The sequence below is a fragment of the Phocoena phocoena genome, chromosome 5 (assembly GCF_963924675.1).
Source record: "Phocoena phocoena chromosome 5, mPhoPho1.1, whole genome shotgun sequence".
Taxonomy (NCBI): Eukaryota; Metazoa; Chordata; class Mammalia; order Artiodactyla; family Phocoenidae; genus Phocoena; species Phocoena phocoena.
Window position 1 is genome coordinate 135,925,528 of NC_089223.1, and position 16,871 is coordinate 135,942,398.

The 16,871-nt window shown below is 55.6% G+C and overlaps 1 protein-coding gene across 1 annotated transcript in view; it reads right to left on the minus strand.

Annotated features, from left to right (window-relative positions):
- Positions 1–9,460: 9,460 nt before the first annotated feature.
- Positions 9,461–16,871, minus strand: part of AFAP1 (actin filament associated protein 1) — an 89,322-nt gene continuing 81,911 nt past the window's right edge. The window contains exons 15-17 of the mRNA XM_065877405.1: positions 15,375–15,565; positions 12,219–12,383; positions 9,461–9,487 (exon numbers count right to left, since the gene is read on the minus strand). Of these exons, the coding sequence (XP_065733477.1) occupies positions 9,461–9,487; positions 12,219–12,383; positions 15,375–15,565 (383 nt within the window). The remainder of the gene's footprint in view (positions 9,488–12,218; positions 12,384–15,374; positions 15,566–16,871) is intronic.

The window sequence follows — 16,871 nt, forward strand, 5'->3', positions numbered from 1 at the left end:
TCGGAAGGTCTCCTGAGAAGCTGAGACAGAGGTGGCATCTGCCCGAGCAGACACGTGTGTGGATCTGGACAGACTGGGGCCCTGTTATCCCAGGAGTTGGATACAGGTAGATGTACGGGTGGACACGAGATTGGGAACGTTTGCTTTGCGGCCATAGATTCGGGCAGTTACGGAGAATTCCCAAGAGGTTCCTGAGATTTGCAGAAGCTTCTGGTTCTCGAGAGCTGCCCTCTTTAGCGCCAGTGACTTAGGGAATCAAAGGTGATTCCTGACTTACTTGCCACCAGCCTTTCTCATGGTTGCACGAGCCTCTAGCTCCCTTTTCCGAAATCCTCCAGGTGCACAATGCCCAGAGCCGCTGGTCATCTGTGCCCCACGAAGGCTTGGAGAGAACTTGCTGCTTTCTCCTCACCAGAACCAGTCAGCGTGGCTGATGCTGCTGAGGTTCTGAAGGAGGAAATGCCGGCCTCCCTGGCCGCTTAGAAAGAGCTGCAGCGTTCGCCTAGACCTGTGAGATGCGCTGATTCCCTCCAGGTGGGAGCAACTTCACCAACAGGCACGGAACCAAAAGGGTCAGCTGCATCCCAGGCGCTGGGAGCTGTGCATATTGCCGTAAAAGGTGCCACGTCCGCATCAGCAGCTGCAACCTGCTCACCATCGTCTCTCACACGGAAAATGGACAACTGGATGGGGATGTGGGCGGAGTCACTGCCCTGTGACCTTCAGGTCCCGGATGGCAGGACTGTCTGCAGTTCCTCTAGGGTCGAAAGATCGCTATGTTTACTGTTTTAGGAGGAAGAGGACTTTGCGGGGGCGGGGGGGCTTTCTACCGCAGGAACCGACTGTGTCTGGAAACCAAGAGGGGATTCTTCCCGTGGCCCAGGCTGTATTCCACCCACACTTTCAGGAACCAGGGGAATCATCACACCAGACCCCCTGTGGCGCAGGCAGGGGCCAAAGCTCCACCAAGAATCCGATCCTCACAAACTCTGCTCTGGCCGGAGGGTCTCAGTGGAACTAGAGATCCCCAGGAACCTGACTCGGACGGAAGTCAGTGTCCATCAACCCCCACCGGAGTGCGCGGGCTCTCCCCCAACCCCCAGCGCAGTCTCCCCCGATGTGCGCACCCGTGGGGAGGGTTAGGAGGGGATGCACATCACAGAATCAGTTTGCCATGAGGCTTCTAGGGGATGCAACCTCCCCTGGACTCCCGGGGCTCCAGGTGTGTGACCATCCAGGTCTGGGAGGTGTTAACGGTCCCAACGGTCGTGGTGACTCAAGTTGGTCTTGAAGCACCAGGTCCGGAGTGTGTTTGCAGTTTTCTCTGTAGCGGTCAAGTTGGGAACTTAGTGGGATGTCCGTGGATCCCAATCCTAGGGACACCATGATCAATGAGTCACCCTGACATCACCTGGGCTCTCCTCCTCCAGAATCTTCTTCATCCCACGGAATTCAGGGACCCAAGTTCAGGGGTGAGAGCTCCTACTCTCAGCTCGGATTTGCAAAAAGCAGCCACCACGGAGCTTTTGAAGAACACCCCCTGTGCCAGGGACCTTCTCCCAACACTCGTGCAGGAGTGTTCCTGGGACCCGCAAGGTCCCTGATGATAACGCCCGGGGAGACTTCTCCTCCTGGTGTCCCACGGAGGGCTGTCCACGGCTCGAATCTGTCACCACCAGAAGCCGGGTGTCGCTCTTCATGGCTTTTCACGATTTATAATTACCAGGTCGTCTGTGCCAGGTGCGTGCCGATTACCAGCAGCAGTGAGGAACCGGTGCTGACAGTTCTGTTTACAGTTTTGTGTCTCCAGTGCCCCAAGCACAGTAGGTGTTCAATAAGTAGTCCCCGAATGAATAAATGAACGAATGATTAGTTGAAGAAAATGGCAGTGTTTATCCTGCTGGAAAGGTAACCCCCAGAGAAAAGGATTTCAGCTCAATTAGAGTCTTAACGGGTGCTGCAGGGTATTTCACGGATGGGTCATCTTCCATCCCTTGATACGCAGGAAACGCAGCCCATGCCCTTTCCACAGGACCGGGGGCGTTTAAACCGTATCCCACAGTATGGAGGGAGGGCCAACAGATCAGCAGATGCCTGCCATCGAACAGGAAAGTTTGTCACACTCCCCGTTCCCCATAAGGCCACACCACAACAGGCCACGCCAGGCCACACAGGGCCACATGGGGAAGCACCAGGGCAGGGCAGGAGGCGGAGGGAGGGGGAAAAGTGGGAACAAGAGCTTTTACTGTGGTTTTCACAGGAAGGAATGGGTGAGGCAGGGCAAACAGGCTTAGGATGGGCTGGTCTGAATAATTTCAGTAAAAGCTCTGGGACCAGGGGCCGTCCCAGCTGTCGGGTACCTGACCCGGGGGTGATTAGGGCAGGGGATAGTGGTCCAGCATGTGTGAACCTCATAAAGGAGTTGGCTGGGCTGTGGACTCTGCATTGGTTGGCTCACATATGAAAGGCCTGTTTGCAGGCAAGTCCTTGACGTCTCCGGGAACTGGGTGGCCCTGGCAAGGGCTGTCCCTCCATGGTCAACAAGGTCCCAGGATGTCAAAGCATCAGAAAAAGAAGAGATGCGCAGCACATGGGCAGACCCCCGCCCCCAACCAGAGGCCAGCCTCCCTGAGGAAGGAAGCGGCTAGCTCTCAGCTCTGCTGCCCCGCCCGCCCACCCCTGGGGGTGGTTCCAGGACAGACCAACTTCTCAGGATCAGCTCAAAATAGCCCCCCAGGTGGGGAGGTGAGTATACCTGACCCGCTTCATCCCTGCTATGTTTCCTGCCCTGTTTTCTAACTAATTAGTCCCTTTGTGTGAAAAGCCAGCCATTTTAAACAGCATCATAAAATCGATGAAGCTTCCATCATAAAATTTCTGGATCACAGACATCGGCTAACGTTTTCCCTGCTTCCCATTAAAGAGCTGGGCTCCTGATTTATGCCGGCGAAGCTGTGTTGCCTGCTCCCAAAATTATAACTTGCGTGATATCCCTGAGTCATCTCCATGGTTCTGAAAAGCAAAACCGAGAGCTCTGGTGTCCTTTTGCTAAGTTTTAAAAGAAATTAAAGAGGCACTTCCTTTTCCTTTGGCAGCCCACTGGGACGTGCCCCATGTTCAAGCCCAAGGAGGAGCATAAATTAAAAGCAGGTCTGAGCTTCCCTGGTGGCGCAGTGGTTGAGAGTCCGCCTGCCGATGCAGGGGACGCGGGTTCGTGCCCCGGTCCGGGAAGACCACATGCTGTGGAGCGGCTGGGCCCGTGAGCTACGACCGCTGAGCCTGCGTGTCCGGAGCCTGTGCTCCGCAACGGGAGAGGCCACAGCAGTGAGAGGCCCGTGTACCACAAAAACAGGTCTAATGCAGCATACCCAGGCCCCTCACTGAGAGGAATGACCCGTCACTGGACAGCGAATACTGGGGCAGAGGACCGCCTTTGAGGATTGCTCATAGGACACTGAGGCAAGCTGAGAGCACGCAGACAGTGACTTTCCTGTCATCTAAGGTGGGCTGGAGAAATGACCTCACCTCCGACTCAGGGCGGCTGCTTCACTCTGCCAACGGAAGAGGCCCCTCATCACCTGGAACATGGCCAGCCAATGACCACCCCCATCCCCAGGGAGAGAAGAATGGGGGCGAAGGAGGCACCACCCACTCACCTGGTCCTCAACCGCTGAAAGGTGGTTCCAGGTGCGTAATGTGTCACCTTGACGTCCCCAAGTCACACACAGGCCACGCCTCCCGCTATCAGACCTGGCCGCCCGTTTATTGACACAGGTGTTCTGCAGGGCCCAAGATGACACCTTATCCTCGCCGCTCTGGCCAAGCTCTGCTCACCCGTATCCTATGTCGGTGACAGACTGGCTAGTGGCGGGGCCAGCTCCTCGGGGCTCTGCCGTCTGCATCTCCATTAGCCCTCGGGTGGGCTGTGCATCCACGGCGGCCTTTCTGCTCCCGGCCAGTGTGGCCACATATGCCTGCCTGGGTCTCAGTGTGACTCACTCCCGTCCCGCTGGCAGTGGTCTCTCTAACACCAGAAATCTGGCCAACCCCCCCGCCCCCACCCCAAGAGAAGCCTTGCATGCGCTCCACAGAGTCCCCCACCATCTGCAGACAGGAGGCCTCCGGCTGATCCAGCCCGCTCTTCTAGAGCCACCTTCCAGTGTGGCTCATGTTCTCACCCTCCACCCTGGGCTCCTGCTGCGCCTCCCCTGCTTCTCTCCCTGCTGAACTCCTATTTAAACAGCACAACCCAGCTCAAAAACCCATACCCGCAAACCCCACCGCCAACCGCCTGAAAGGCAGCTGCTCTTTCTCCTGTGGTTCCAGAACTCTCCAGTCCCACACTCAGAGTTACCTGTTGACACGTCTGTGTCCCTGGCTGGAGTGAATGTCCTGAGAGCAGAGTCACATCCCATGTGGTCCTGTTTCGGGCACTAGGCATAGAGCTGCACTCAGCAGGAGCACGGACGCTCCTTGACCCGGATATTCGGGTCCTTGGCCTAAAAGCAACTTTTAATATGTTTGGGACTTCCCTGGCGGTCCAGTGGTTCAGACTCTGTGCTCCCAATGCAGGGGCACGAACTCCATCCCTGGTCGGGGAACTAAGATCCCGCGTGCCGCACAGTGCAGCCAGAAATTAAATAAATAAATAAGATGAAATACGCGTTTCCTTCGTGAAAGAAGATTCTTGTCAAAGAAATAAAACACTTGCCCCACCTTGATCCCTCTTACATCCCTCCCTACTTGGCAAGCAAAATGCCTTGTCAGCAAAATGCCTCCGTTCATCCGAAAGACCTTCCGTCTGCCCACAAACCTAGCTGGTCAAGACGCAGAGGCCGAGTTGGAACAGCGAGTTTATTAAGAATACACAAATGAGGCACGCCCGAGGGCGCCAGTCTGCGGGCTACACCGTGTAAAACTGTAGAAAAATCCATTAGTAAAGCAGAAAATTCCAGTGAGGCTACGACAAAATCCGGGCAAATGGACTGAAAACGAATATTTCCAATGCAAGTTTCTTCTGATAAAATTTTTTACTTTATGAATTAAATACATTGCGAAACACAGTGAAAATGTATTTACAGTTATTTAAAATGGACACTGCCAACATATTTAATTAAAAAAATCTTTCCTGTTTCTTGCCTGTTTCTTTCAAGGAGAATTTTAAATATGACTTTAGTTTTTAAAAAATACAATAAGGAAATAATTACATTCTTAATATGAAAACAAACATTTTACAACTTATAGCCATGGTCAATTAATGCTGAATCTCTATAATTTAAAAGCTGATGCTAAAGTTTAAAGTTAATGTTTCCTTTCTCATTAAAAAAAGCAAATACAAAGATTATCTTATTAAAAACACCTTTGGTCCCTAAGAATTATGATCTGATGATCCCATCTCGAAAATTTTTTCCGTGGCAACTAACAGAAATACCTGGTAATACTTGTATGCTGTCAAGCTGGGCTTTTCTGGAAGGACGTAAGTGAATTATTTCACAAAAGATGGGTAAGAGGGTGCATGTGAGGCCACCAATTCCCTGGGCGTGAAGCTCCCTCACCTTCCCAAATGACACGCTATCCCGCTATGGCTCGGGCGTCACTGAGGGGCTTTCTGTGATGCTGCACCGTGTGCGTGGTGGGGGGGCCTGAAAATGTTAGTTTATTTATTTTTAGTTTACTTCACAGCATCAACCCAGCCCGTCGTGGGGATAAGAAGACAGTAATGACAACAAGAACAATAAAATTACCCTCTTTAAAACTATGCCACAGTCTGAAATCATTTAAGGAACTTAATTTAGAAAGAAAAGAGGAAGGCCATAGTTTAACACTGAGGTGTTGCCGTGACCTTCACGTGGGCCGCGGTGGAGACGGGCAGGCCCCCTGCTCCTGGAAAAGGCATCCGCTGGGCTGTGCGGGGGCCGGGCTGGGATGCAGCCGCCGCAGACGCCTGATTGCTCTGGCGGGAGAGGTCCTGCCCGAGTGCCCACCCCCGTGCCCAGCCCTGGAAGGTTCCTGTCGCAGGACGTGTGAATAACCAGAGAACGTTGCCTGGTGAAGTAGGTCTGTAGGCAAAATTTACGTGCTGATAGAGTTACTCTTCTGGAAAGAATAAATGGGACCGCCAACAACGGAGTTCTGCCCACGACCATCGGGCCTACCCCAGCTGCAAAGCTGTCCCCTTGGAAACCTGTACACAAATTCCAAACTGTTGCCACGATTAACAGGAATCTGAAACTCCTGCCTGGGGGCGGTCTTCAGGGCCCAGGACACACAGTTTTTGAGACACTTTTCAAAGGCGGCACATTCCAACCTATCAGAGTCGTCTCAGGTTTTCAGAAGGAGCCCAAAATGACTCAGGGACCAGCGAGATGAATAAGTTGGACGGTCAAGCTGGACAACGCCAAGGTGTCTGAACCGAGGGGCCACGACTAGTTCTACACATGCGGCCAAGAGAAGAGCCCCGGGGAGACCGTTGTGCAGAGCCCCAGAGGCTGGGAGCATCCCCAGACCCACTGGGTCCCCACAGAGGACCGTCCCGGGGCTGGGCGGGAGGGCTGCTGGCTCCCCGGCCCTGGCCGACCATCTGTGGCCTCTGGGCAGGGGGTGGTCACCTGCACCTGAGCCCACGTCAGGGGTGACCCAGCGCGCCCTCTCACCATCAATGTATCTCTGTGCAAAAGGCTCGTGAGTGAATGAAAAACATTATAAAAATATAAAAATGGAGAGGACTTTGAAGTTGATGACCCCTCACCAAAGCCAGAAGCAGACGCCTGAGGCTGACGGTGGCCTCTGTCCTAAGGGAAGGGCCCCGTGGCCCGCAGAGGGTGGCGGCCTCACGCCAGCCCCCGGTCTGGCCACCACACGTGTCTCATTTCAGTTAGGATCCTGTTACAGTTTGGCCAGCACTCTGTGACCATGACTGTCTGTCAGAGGAATGGGGACATTTCTCAAGAATCCACTTCTCCGAGGGGATGGTGACCTGCACCCCGGAGCGAGGGCCGAGGCCGGGCCACCCCCGCAGCCTGGCTCTGTCACCGCTGTCTCCCGGCTGCCCTGAGATAAGGGGGGGCAATGAGATCACTGCCAGGGTGTTGGCAGGATGTCCACGGTGTGTCTAATATGTACAGATATAAATTAAAAACTATATTTATTGAACAAATACAAATAAATAACTTATTCTGAAGCGAACGCTTTAAACTAACTTTCTGATCAAATCTAAAGACATCGAGGGGAACGCCTCAAGGGCATCAAAGGAGCCCGACGCTGGCGGCCATGGCTTCCGCGGGGCCGTTTTAAATGGCTCCGGGGGACGTCAGGATTGAATCCACCATCCTCTTTAAAAGGCTTATGGCTGTGAAAGTGAATTTAAAAACCTGGTGTTTTTCAACACAGAATATGTACACCAGGAGCCTTAAGGCCAGGGTGCAAATCCCGGCTCTGGTGCCAGTTGGCTGTGTCCTTAGGCGTGACCCACAGCGATGGTCGAGGTGACATTTGTGGTGACCTCTGCTAACGGCCCACCCACCTGTGCCCATCTGCTCCCGGGCTAAGGTCATGTCTTCCCTCCTGAGCAACCATCAAAATCTGGCTGCTGTCGTGGGCCAAGCTGGCTGCCAACCAGGATAGCCTGAGAGCCTTATTTGGGGAACATTCATTCGACTGGAAGGCAGCCAGGACCCCACTTTTCCCCTTTACGGAAAGTTAGCTTCCTACGCTGATGGGAGAACACGGGGAGAGGGGCTCCTCCTCCCCAGCAGGGCCGGGAAGGTGGGCCTGAGGCTTGGGGAGGCCCCTCGCTCCCCGCTTCCTACTTGGATTTCCCGGGGTCAGGGCTGGGGGGCCCAACGTGCTACGTGCAGGTGAGGCCGCCAGCGGGCAGCCCACGGACCTGGCAGACGGCTTCGCAGCCAATCCAGGTTTCAGGCGGAGTCCAGCTAAACAGCCCTCGTGCCCTGCTGCAGAACCTCCTTAGCTGCTGAGACCGCACTCTGCCTCTGGTCAGTGAAACCAAACGGGCCCGTGCTGGCCTCGAGGGCCACTCCAACCCTGACTGGCAAGGCCCGGAGGCCGTGGGCGCCCCGGGATGTGCTCGCAGCGCACGGTTTTCTTGCTTCCTGCTCCTGTATCTGATGAGAAGCAGAGGACGGCAGGCCTACACCAACTGCAGGCAGAAAGAGCCCATCCCCGCGTGTGATTTGGTCCCATCGGTCAGTCTGCCGAGGGCTCCGGGGTGACAGATGTATTTTCTGGGCAGTGGCTGCACAAGGAGAATTCCTGAGAGGTCCCTCTGCAGACAGAGGAGAGCCGGCCTGGTTCTTGGACCCACATTACCTCTACCTGTGAACTGGCCTGTCCCCTTCACGCCTTAGTGTCTGAAGGCTTCGGGAAACACCCCTCTGGAGGCAAACGGGGAAACTCAGAGAGGCCCTGCCTGGCGGCCGCGCCCTGAGGGAAACAGTAAACCAAGTCCCCTGGTGGGTCACAGGGGCGGGGGTGGGAGAGAAGCTCTCGGGGGTCCTTCTTCTGCCCTAAAGCTGCGCAGTTCCCAGAACCTGCTGCCTCTCAAAGGGCGTACGCGCCCCTCGGGAATGAGTGTGACCATCACCCCGAGGCCGACCAGGTGTCTGAGGGCCACCCGCTTGCTCTGAAGGGGTAGAAGGGGTTTGGATGCTGGGAAAAGCCGGGAAGGACACATATGCGTGAAATATCGAAAACACTGCTGCCTTTCAAAAGCCGTACAAATAACACAATATGACACAGAACCTCTGAAAAACCCTTGCAGCTATAAGCGTGGCACAGGAGAAAAAGAGAAAAGTTTTTAAAGTTTAAAGAAGAGTGGCAGCTTTTCATATCCTGGCGACAGAAGCAACTGTCCAGAAAATTTTTTTTAAAAGGTAAAAAATGCTTCACAGCACAATTCTGTGGCACCATTACCCCTAGTGATGAGGGGGCCGGGCATGTGGGGAGAGGGAGGCGGAGACTCGGGGTGCGGGTTCCTGCTGTTCACGCTGCAGCGACATCCCTGGATCCTCCTGGCCGAGGGGCGGGCAGCCCAAGGCCCACGCCTCACGCTCACACCCCCGCCGGGGCACGGAGCACGTCCAGGGCCTGTCGGCCGTTCATCTTCGGTCTGGGCTGGGAGTGCCGAGACTGGTGAAAGCAATCAGTTACCTGCGTGGGAAGATGAAGCTTCTCCATCCGCCAGGGGAGGCTCTCACAATACCTTCCGTCCCTTTTCTGACTTTAAACAAATGAAGTTGGAAGCCAAAGTGTTACAAGTAAATCTCTTTAAAGGGAACCATTATACAGTAGAGAGGATACAGCGGGCAGGCCCGGGTCCTGGCACCCAGGTCCTGGGTCCTGGTCCGGCCGCAAACCCCGAGTCCTGCTGCTGGAGCGCCCGGGCCAGCTCCCTGCGGCCACGCGATGGGACGACGCTGTGCGAGCTGGGCGTCCGCGAGCTCTATGTCCCGTTCTTCAGCTCCCACTCCTGCCAAGCGAGGCAAGAGGAAGCGTGTACAGATCAAAAGGGCACGTGCGGGGCTGGGACACGTCAGGCTGCATCCCATCCACACCTGTGCCCCAGAGGGTGAGGACTCAGCTGCCGTGGAAACAGCGCCGAGGTTCCCCGGCAACAGGCTGAGGATCACCACACGGCCCAAACCGCGATGGGCCTGAGTCCCACTAAGGACTCTGCAAATCTAGAGAACGTGCGCGTGGCGTGGCGGTCCCCACACGGGGCCTGGCGCCAAGCAGGGCTCTCCCGCCTGCCCTGGGGGCACCGAGCGCGGCAGCGCTGGTCTGACGCAAGTGCCTGACTCCCACTGTACCCCAGGGGCTCATTAACTGGGCCGTGAGTACACTGCACACCTTCTCACATTGTATCAAATTAGGAATTTCTCCCCTTTTTTTTAGCGTCGAACTACAAGCTTGCTTCGTTAATGGCTAAAAGCGTGGCGTCAGCCAACGTGGCAGAAACAAAACCCAAACTGAGCCGCCTGCACCGCTGGTCCTACAGAGGCGTGGGCGACCTCGTGGCCTCTCCCCCTGCCCCACCCCCAATTCCGGGCTCCCCAGAGAGGGTGCTCAGCTGCTCTGCGCAGAGGTGATGCTCCGGGCGGCAGGGAGCCCGGCGCCCGGCAAGCCTCCCTCCGCAGCCGCCAGCCTCTGGGGCGGCGCCGGCTTGGAGAGAAGTCGTGTGTATGTGCCTGCACACGCTGCCAAAGCCTCACACCTAAGCACAGGTCACGCTGGCCACCAAGCAGGGAGCTCCACAGACACGCCCAGCCAGGGGGCATGGGGAGGACCCAAGGCCGCTGTGTGTTTCACTGAGAAGGCTGCATGAAGGCGGGTGTCCCGTGCTCGGGATGGCCCAGTCCTGGTACGCTGGGACCTGGGGCACGTGTGTCAGCTCTGAAAGCACTGCAGCCACCACGCCCCGGCTCCCAGAACGTCCCTCGGCACCCGGAGTTCCCAGGCTGCGGGGAGAATGCTGGGCCTGGAGCTGGACGTCGGGGCCCTTCAGCCCCCTTCTCGGCTGGGAAACCCCGTGACAGGTGACTTGAAACGCTCTGAGTTTCAGAAGCGCGCTCTCTCACACTCCAGAGCATCCCTCATCGGGGATGGGAAATTATTCCAGGAATACAGCCTGGGGTAACGGTTTCCGAGCCCAGAACGAGTCAGACTCAGAAAGGTCCTCAGAAAAAAGGCCAGGGTGCAAGAGGAGGCCACGTGTGTGATGCATCTACAGGTGGACGGACGCTCCCAGAGGCAAGAGGCCAGGCCACCACCCCCCCCTCCAGCCGTGGGTCCCCTGCCACTATTCTCAGGAATCCTGGGAAACCCCTGCTCGATCCCACGCCTTCAGGGAGGATGTGGTCCAGTCTGAACGGCCAGCTGTGCACCTGAACCGGCCAAAACCACACGTTTTACATTTATTGTGAAAAGGGGGCAGGAAGTGCAGAGTACTGAGCCTTGGGACGGTGAGAGCAGGCATGGAAAACGTAGCCCTTTCAGAGGCTGGACTGACAAAACTGGAAACTGATTTCTCTGACAGTAGAGAAATAAATGAACTATTTTTCCTGCATTTCCCTTCTGCCAATAATTAGGGGGACTTTATGGGACAGCCCTATTCTAAACATCTCTCAGGCAAAACATACTCCTCTGCAAACGAAGAACACCTGACGCAGGCCAAGGGAAAGTCACAAGTGATGCGCAGTAATTCTCCTTTTCCCTGAATTTATCGACACACAGGCTCAGTCAAACGCACACGCTACGAAGACAGATATTCCAGGATGCCGTTTCTAACCCTCATCGGCAGGGACCCTCCGTGAACACAGCAGCCAGAGGTTAACACGCACATTCACATCTGACACCACATCCGTTTGTCAGAAAACAACAGATTTCTAGCCAATTTGGAATGGGTTCCAAAGCTGCCAAAGAACGGAGGTAATGACAGCCAGAGAGGGTCCCAGAGACAGTGAGGGGAGGATGTCTGGCCTCCACGTTCATCACAACAAATTAAACACATCTGGATGCATTAGCCTGACTGTACCAAGTACGAGTTTTTCATACCACACACTTTCAGTTAAGCCGTCAGGAGCTGTTTGCTTTGATAAACTATAGTTTTTAAAAATTCTCTGAGATTTTAAAGCTTAGCATCAAAAATCGTTAGTGGCCAATCTCATCAGAAGACTGGAAGGTACTACAGAATGGCCCCTCGGGTACAGGATTACAGGCTACGGTGGGGCTGGGAAGCAGAGGGTATGGAGAAGAGTCTGCCTCGACTTTTGATTTTTTAAAGGATCCCAGCGGTCACTGGCCAGTCTCTACTTCACCAATGAAAGGACAGGTCAGGAGAAGCCAGGACACAGAATCATGCTGCTGGTTTTCCTGAAAACAGATGGTCCAGGCCTAGAGACAAGCTCTGGTCTTTTTTGCCTTTCAAAAGGAGGATTCCTGTAGGAGGGTCTGACTTTAGGAAAAACTGGGTAGATACTCGTGAAATGGCATCTAATATAGAAGCTGCAGAACTGGAACAGGAGGCCACACTGAGCTCCTGCACCCCACCCACAAAGTCTGAGGCTGAAGTGCCTCCACCACACCTTGCCTGTGCCAGTGCTGGCGTCCCCCACCCGCCCCGGGATGCCCGTTCCCCAGCAGTGTTGGCCTCCCCCCCCACCCCCCCACCCCGCGCGCAAGCAGGAGGGGCAGGATCTCACCTTGGCCTTCCGAAGCACGTGTCCCCGGCAGGGGGAGCTGGCGGGGGCCGGCTGGCTCTTCCTCAGGACGGCCGCACTGTTCACGGGCACCGGGCCCTCTGCATCACTGGTCTCACAGCTGGACATGGGCGAGTTCTCCAGAGTCCGGTGCCTAAAAACTGGAGACTGTTAATGGAAAGAGAAGACGTTGGGTGAGGTATGGTTTCCAAGTCATCAGTATTTTCCCCTAGGAAAATGGCTTAAAGAATAAAACAAGTTCTGGAAATAGGCAAAAACGATAACAACAGTAATAGGACCACCTCACAGAGCCCCACTCTAAAAGCACCCTTAAAATATGCATTTTACAGCTGGAGAGACTGAGGCTCTGAAGGACGCTTTGCCTCACACCCAGCGCGGGCTCTCCCAGCCCTGCGGGGGCAGCCTCTGACATGAAGGCCTGTAAAGACCTTTCTGATTTCAGGTTGCTCCTAGGCTACAGCACCAGGGGCAGAAACCACCGGTGGGGGAGCACAAGCTCACGGGATCCACTTCCTCAGGGTGGGGCTCCCTGCAGCGACCAAACACATGGATACCGAGGATTCCCGACTGTTTACAGCACGGTCTCCGCAGGTCAAGGCAAGACTTACGATGGAACAAAGTGAGTCTGCAGTCGCCAAGTCTCCACGGGAGACTACAAGCTGCTCTTTGGGGAAAAAGTCGACAATCCGCTGTACGTCCCCCCCCAAAGGAGGTCTCCGCGGACTGACCTCTCCCCGCTCTGGCTGTGTTCACGTGTGACTTAGAATACCGGTTAGGTGGCACGCAGCGTCGTGTGAGGAGAACGGTGTCTTAATGATCATTCAAACGGGCTGCTCAGAACCCCTCTGGGGGCGACTAAGTGCGGGTCCCCGGCAGCCAGCTTTCCGCACGTGCTCGCTCACTCGGAAATGCCTCCAAAGGCCACGCCGGCCGGGCTGTGGGTGCCGTGGCCGGTGGGAAGGAGAGGACCACGCCGCCCACCCCCGGGGGGCTAAGCTGGGCTCTGAGGAGGGCGGCCCACGGCGCTCCCCTAGGACAGCTAATGAGCTGCTGGCCCAAGGACGTGGTCAGGGTGGGGAGAAGGCAGAGCGTGGCACGAGGTCCGAAGAGGGGCCCTGCGAAGGGAGCAGCGGCCCCGTGGCCTGACAGCAGGAGCTTCATCAAGCCAGGCCCGTACCCTCAAGAGCACAGGGCAAAAGGAAGGAGAGCTGACGAGAGGGGGCCGAGGGGGAGACCCTCACAGGGGCAGAGAGAGCCCCGGAGAATGCAGAGTCACCCCAGACACAGAGAGCGGTGAGCGGTGCCCGGAGACGTCCAGACCTGGGGAGGTGAGGGCGGAGGTCACGTCAGGGGAGGCAGCTCCAGGGCAGCCAAACCGCAGCAGGTGGGCGAGTGGACACCTGGGCACACAGGACAGCGTCTGCAGGGGACGTGGGGCTGGGGCAGAATCTGTTTTGTAAGATGGGACACACTACAGACTCTGTCAATGCTTTGAAGGAAGCGAGGAGGGGGGAGAGGTGAAGATACAGCAGGAGGGCGTGGCAGATGCCTGAGAGGTCAGCAGGGGGTGGATCTGGAGCCACATCTCCATCCAATGGGACCAAGGATGGCGATGCCAGCGAATCCTCAGGCCCCTCCTGGGAGGTCAAGAGGCTTTCCTGCCTCCAGTCTGCCTCCGACACGGGTCCCCGGGGGCCCCTGGGACAGACCCCTGCCCCGCATGGGCCAGCACTCACAGCCCTGCCACCACTCTTCGGGTAGAAGTGGCCACCTCAGTACACCCTCGGTCCCTGGTTCGGCCGGACGCTGAAAAGCCCCTGCTGGACTGCTCCCCCCAGCACCTTTCAGTGCCTGATGTGAGTGTCTTTCCCTGGCCTAGCGGTCCTCCCTTGCTACAATACGAGCTCCACGGAAAGAGAGATTCTCACCCACGAGGTCCACTGCTGCACCTGGAACCGTTTCCGGCACACAGATGGGCACAGCACACATGTATCTAATTTGTTGAATGAGTGACTACATATCAACGAGCTGGTGAACACACGAGTGGATGGACACTTTCGCAGGCCAGGCACCATGCCCAGAGCTTTCGCACACGCGAGCCCACGCAGGAGGCGACAGCACCATCCACATTTCACAGATGGAAAATCGAGGCCTGCGGAAGGGAAGTCGTCTCGAGCCCTGGCCTCTTTGCTCACAGAGCCTGCTTTCCTCAACTCCCTGTTGTGCTGTGCTGTGCCCCAAAGGGCGGGCGGCTCGGTTGATGTCACGGTTTTGGTGGTGGAAGCCCGCACTTTGCCTCTGGAATCTGCCCTGCCAAGAGGTCTGGGGGTGGAGGGGGGAATCCTCTGGAAGTGAGGGGCGGTCGCTGGAGAGGGACCGGCGACTGGAGAAGTTTTGAGATGGTCTCTGCAGACAATGGGAGAATGAGGTGACCACTGCCTGGGGGGGCGGTGAGGGTGGGTGACAGGACCTCAGTGGTGCCACACACCCGTAACCCAGAAACCTTGCCTGTGGGTCCCCCCAAGCCCCAGGACGCGGGAGGAGCTGGCCCAGGGCTGTGCTCTTAGGCAAAAGCTCTCTGGGCCTCTGGCTCCTCATGTGGAAAACAGAAGCCATCACGTCTGACTCAACGGAACAGCTCGTGGAAAAGAGCAAGTTCTCCAATGACAGTGGGCAGCAAATCACTCGAGGTGCTAATTTGTGTCTAATTCGTTCGTTCTGTTAGATTCCGAGGTTACGGACGGTTTCACTCATTTCCGTGTCCCCAGCACCTGGCATCATTCTCAGGACAGACACGCTAGACGTGTTGTAAAACTCCACCACACTGAACAAAGGTTTCTATCTAATGCACTGGCATCAAGTGAGGACGTGGCTCCGGAGAGATCAAAAGAACTGTACTGTTACACTCAGACTTTGCACAGGCGGGAAAGAAGAGCCTCAGTGTCTCCACCACCTTTGAAAAACTTCAGTGAAAGACATAAGGCAATTCCACGTCCATGAACTTAAAACACAGCCAAGAAGAGCGTTTGAAATGGACATGGGAGCTGCGTCTCTGCGGTGCTGATGCTGGGGACGACGGAGGAGCAGTGACCTGAGGAAGCGACCCCCATCTCTCTCCCGGGCGCCGGCAGGCGTTACCTGTGGACTCGACGTCCCCGGCCGGGGCTCGATGGCCAGCCCCAGGGTGACCCCGCCGGCCAGGGCTTTCTTGAGGCTCTCCTTGACCTCTGTCAGCTCCAGCTCCAGGTTGACGCGCTCCGTCTCCCTCTGCTTACATTCCTCCTCCAGCTTCTTCAGCTTCTCTTCCAGGATCACCTGGGTCTTCCTGCCTGAAATCCCAGAGAAACACGACTGCTCCAGCCGAAGACAAAGGTTTCAAGATAACAGAGGACGGACATGCGGTGCCCCTGAAAGGAGCTCTGCACAATCTGGGGGTTGAGCTCCCCTGCCTAGGGTCCTTCCCACAAAACTCAAATCCAGCTCTTCCTGGAAGGAGCAGGGTCCCTTCCTAACTGTTCTCTTTTGCTGCAGCTGGAAGAATACGGACCAGGAAGCACAGGACCTTGACTCTCACAAATGCCAGGAGTTTGGGGTCTGGGCCCAATACACTCATTTTTTTTTTTTTTTTTTTTTTTTTTTTTGGTACGCGGGCCTCTCAGTGTTGCGGCCCCTCCTGTTGCGGAGCACAGGCTCCGGACGCGCAGGCTCGGTGGCCATGGCTCACGGACCCAGCCGCTCCGCGGCATGTGCGATCTTCCCGGACCGGGGCACGAACCCGTGTCCCCTGCATCGGCAGGCGGACTCTCAACCACTGCGCCACAAGGGAAGTCCCTCATTTCATTAAAAAAATTTTTTTAACCTCTTTATTGGAGTGTAATTGCTTTACAATGGTGTGTTAGTTTCTGCTTTATAACAAAGTGAATCAGCTACACATCTACATACATCCCCACGTCTCCTCCCTCTTGCGTCTCCCTCCCACCCTCCCTATCCCACCCCTCTAGGTGGTCACAGAGCACCGAGCTGATCTCCCTGTGCGATGCGGCTACTTCCCACCAGCTATCGGTTTTACACTTGGTAGTGTATATATGTCCCTGTCACTCTCTCACTTCGTCCCAGCTTACCCTTCCCCGTCTCCGTGTCCTTGAGTCCATCCTCTACGTCTGCATCTTTACTCCTGTCCTGCCCCTAGGTTCTTCATGACATTTTATTTTTCTTAGATTCCATATATATGTGTTAGCATACGGTATTTGTTTTTCTCTCTTTCTGACTTACTTCACTCTGTATGACAGTCTCTAGGTCCATCCACCTCACTACAAATAACTCAGCTTCATTTCTTTTTTATGGCTGAGTAATATTCCATTGTACATATGAATACACTCATTTTAAAATGAGGAACTTGGCCTACGTGGCTTCCAAAGGTGCCACCGACTTGCAAGTCCGAATATGTTTCTCTACTCTGAGTCGGCTTACTTGCCCCTATGGTCACAGTACAGTAGAGCTCGCATCTCCACAGCACGTTCGCTTTACTCATCATATTGGAAACGTGTTACAGTGGCACAGGAAGGCCGGCAATTTGCCCACCGGGCAGATAAGGAAAGCGATCCAGAGGGTTAATCGACTTGAGAGCACAGCCCT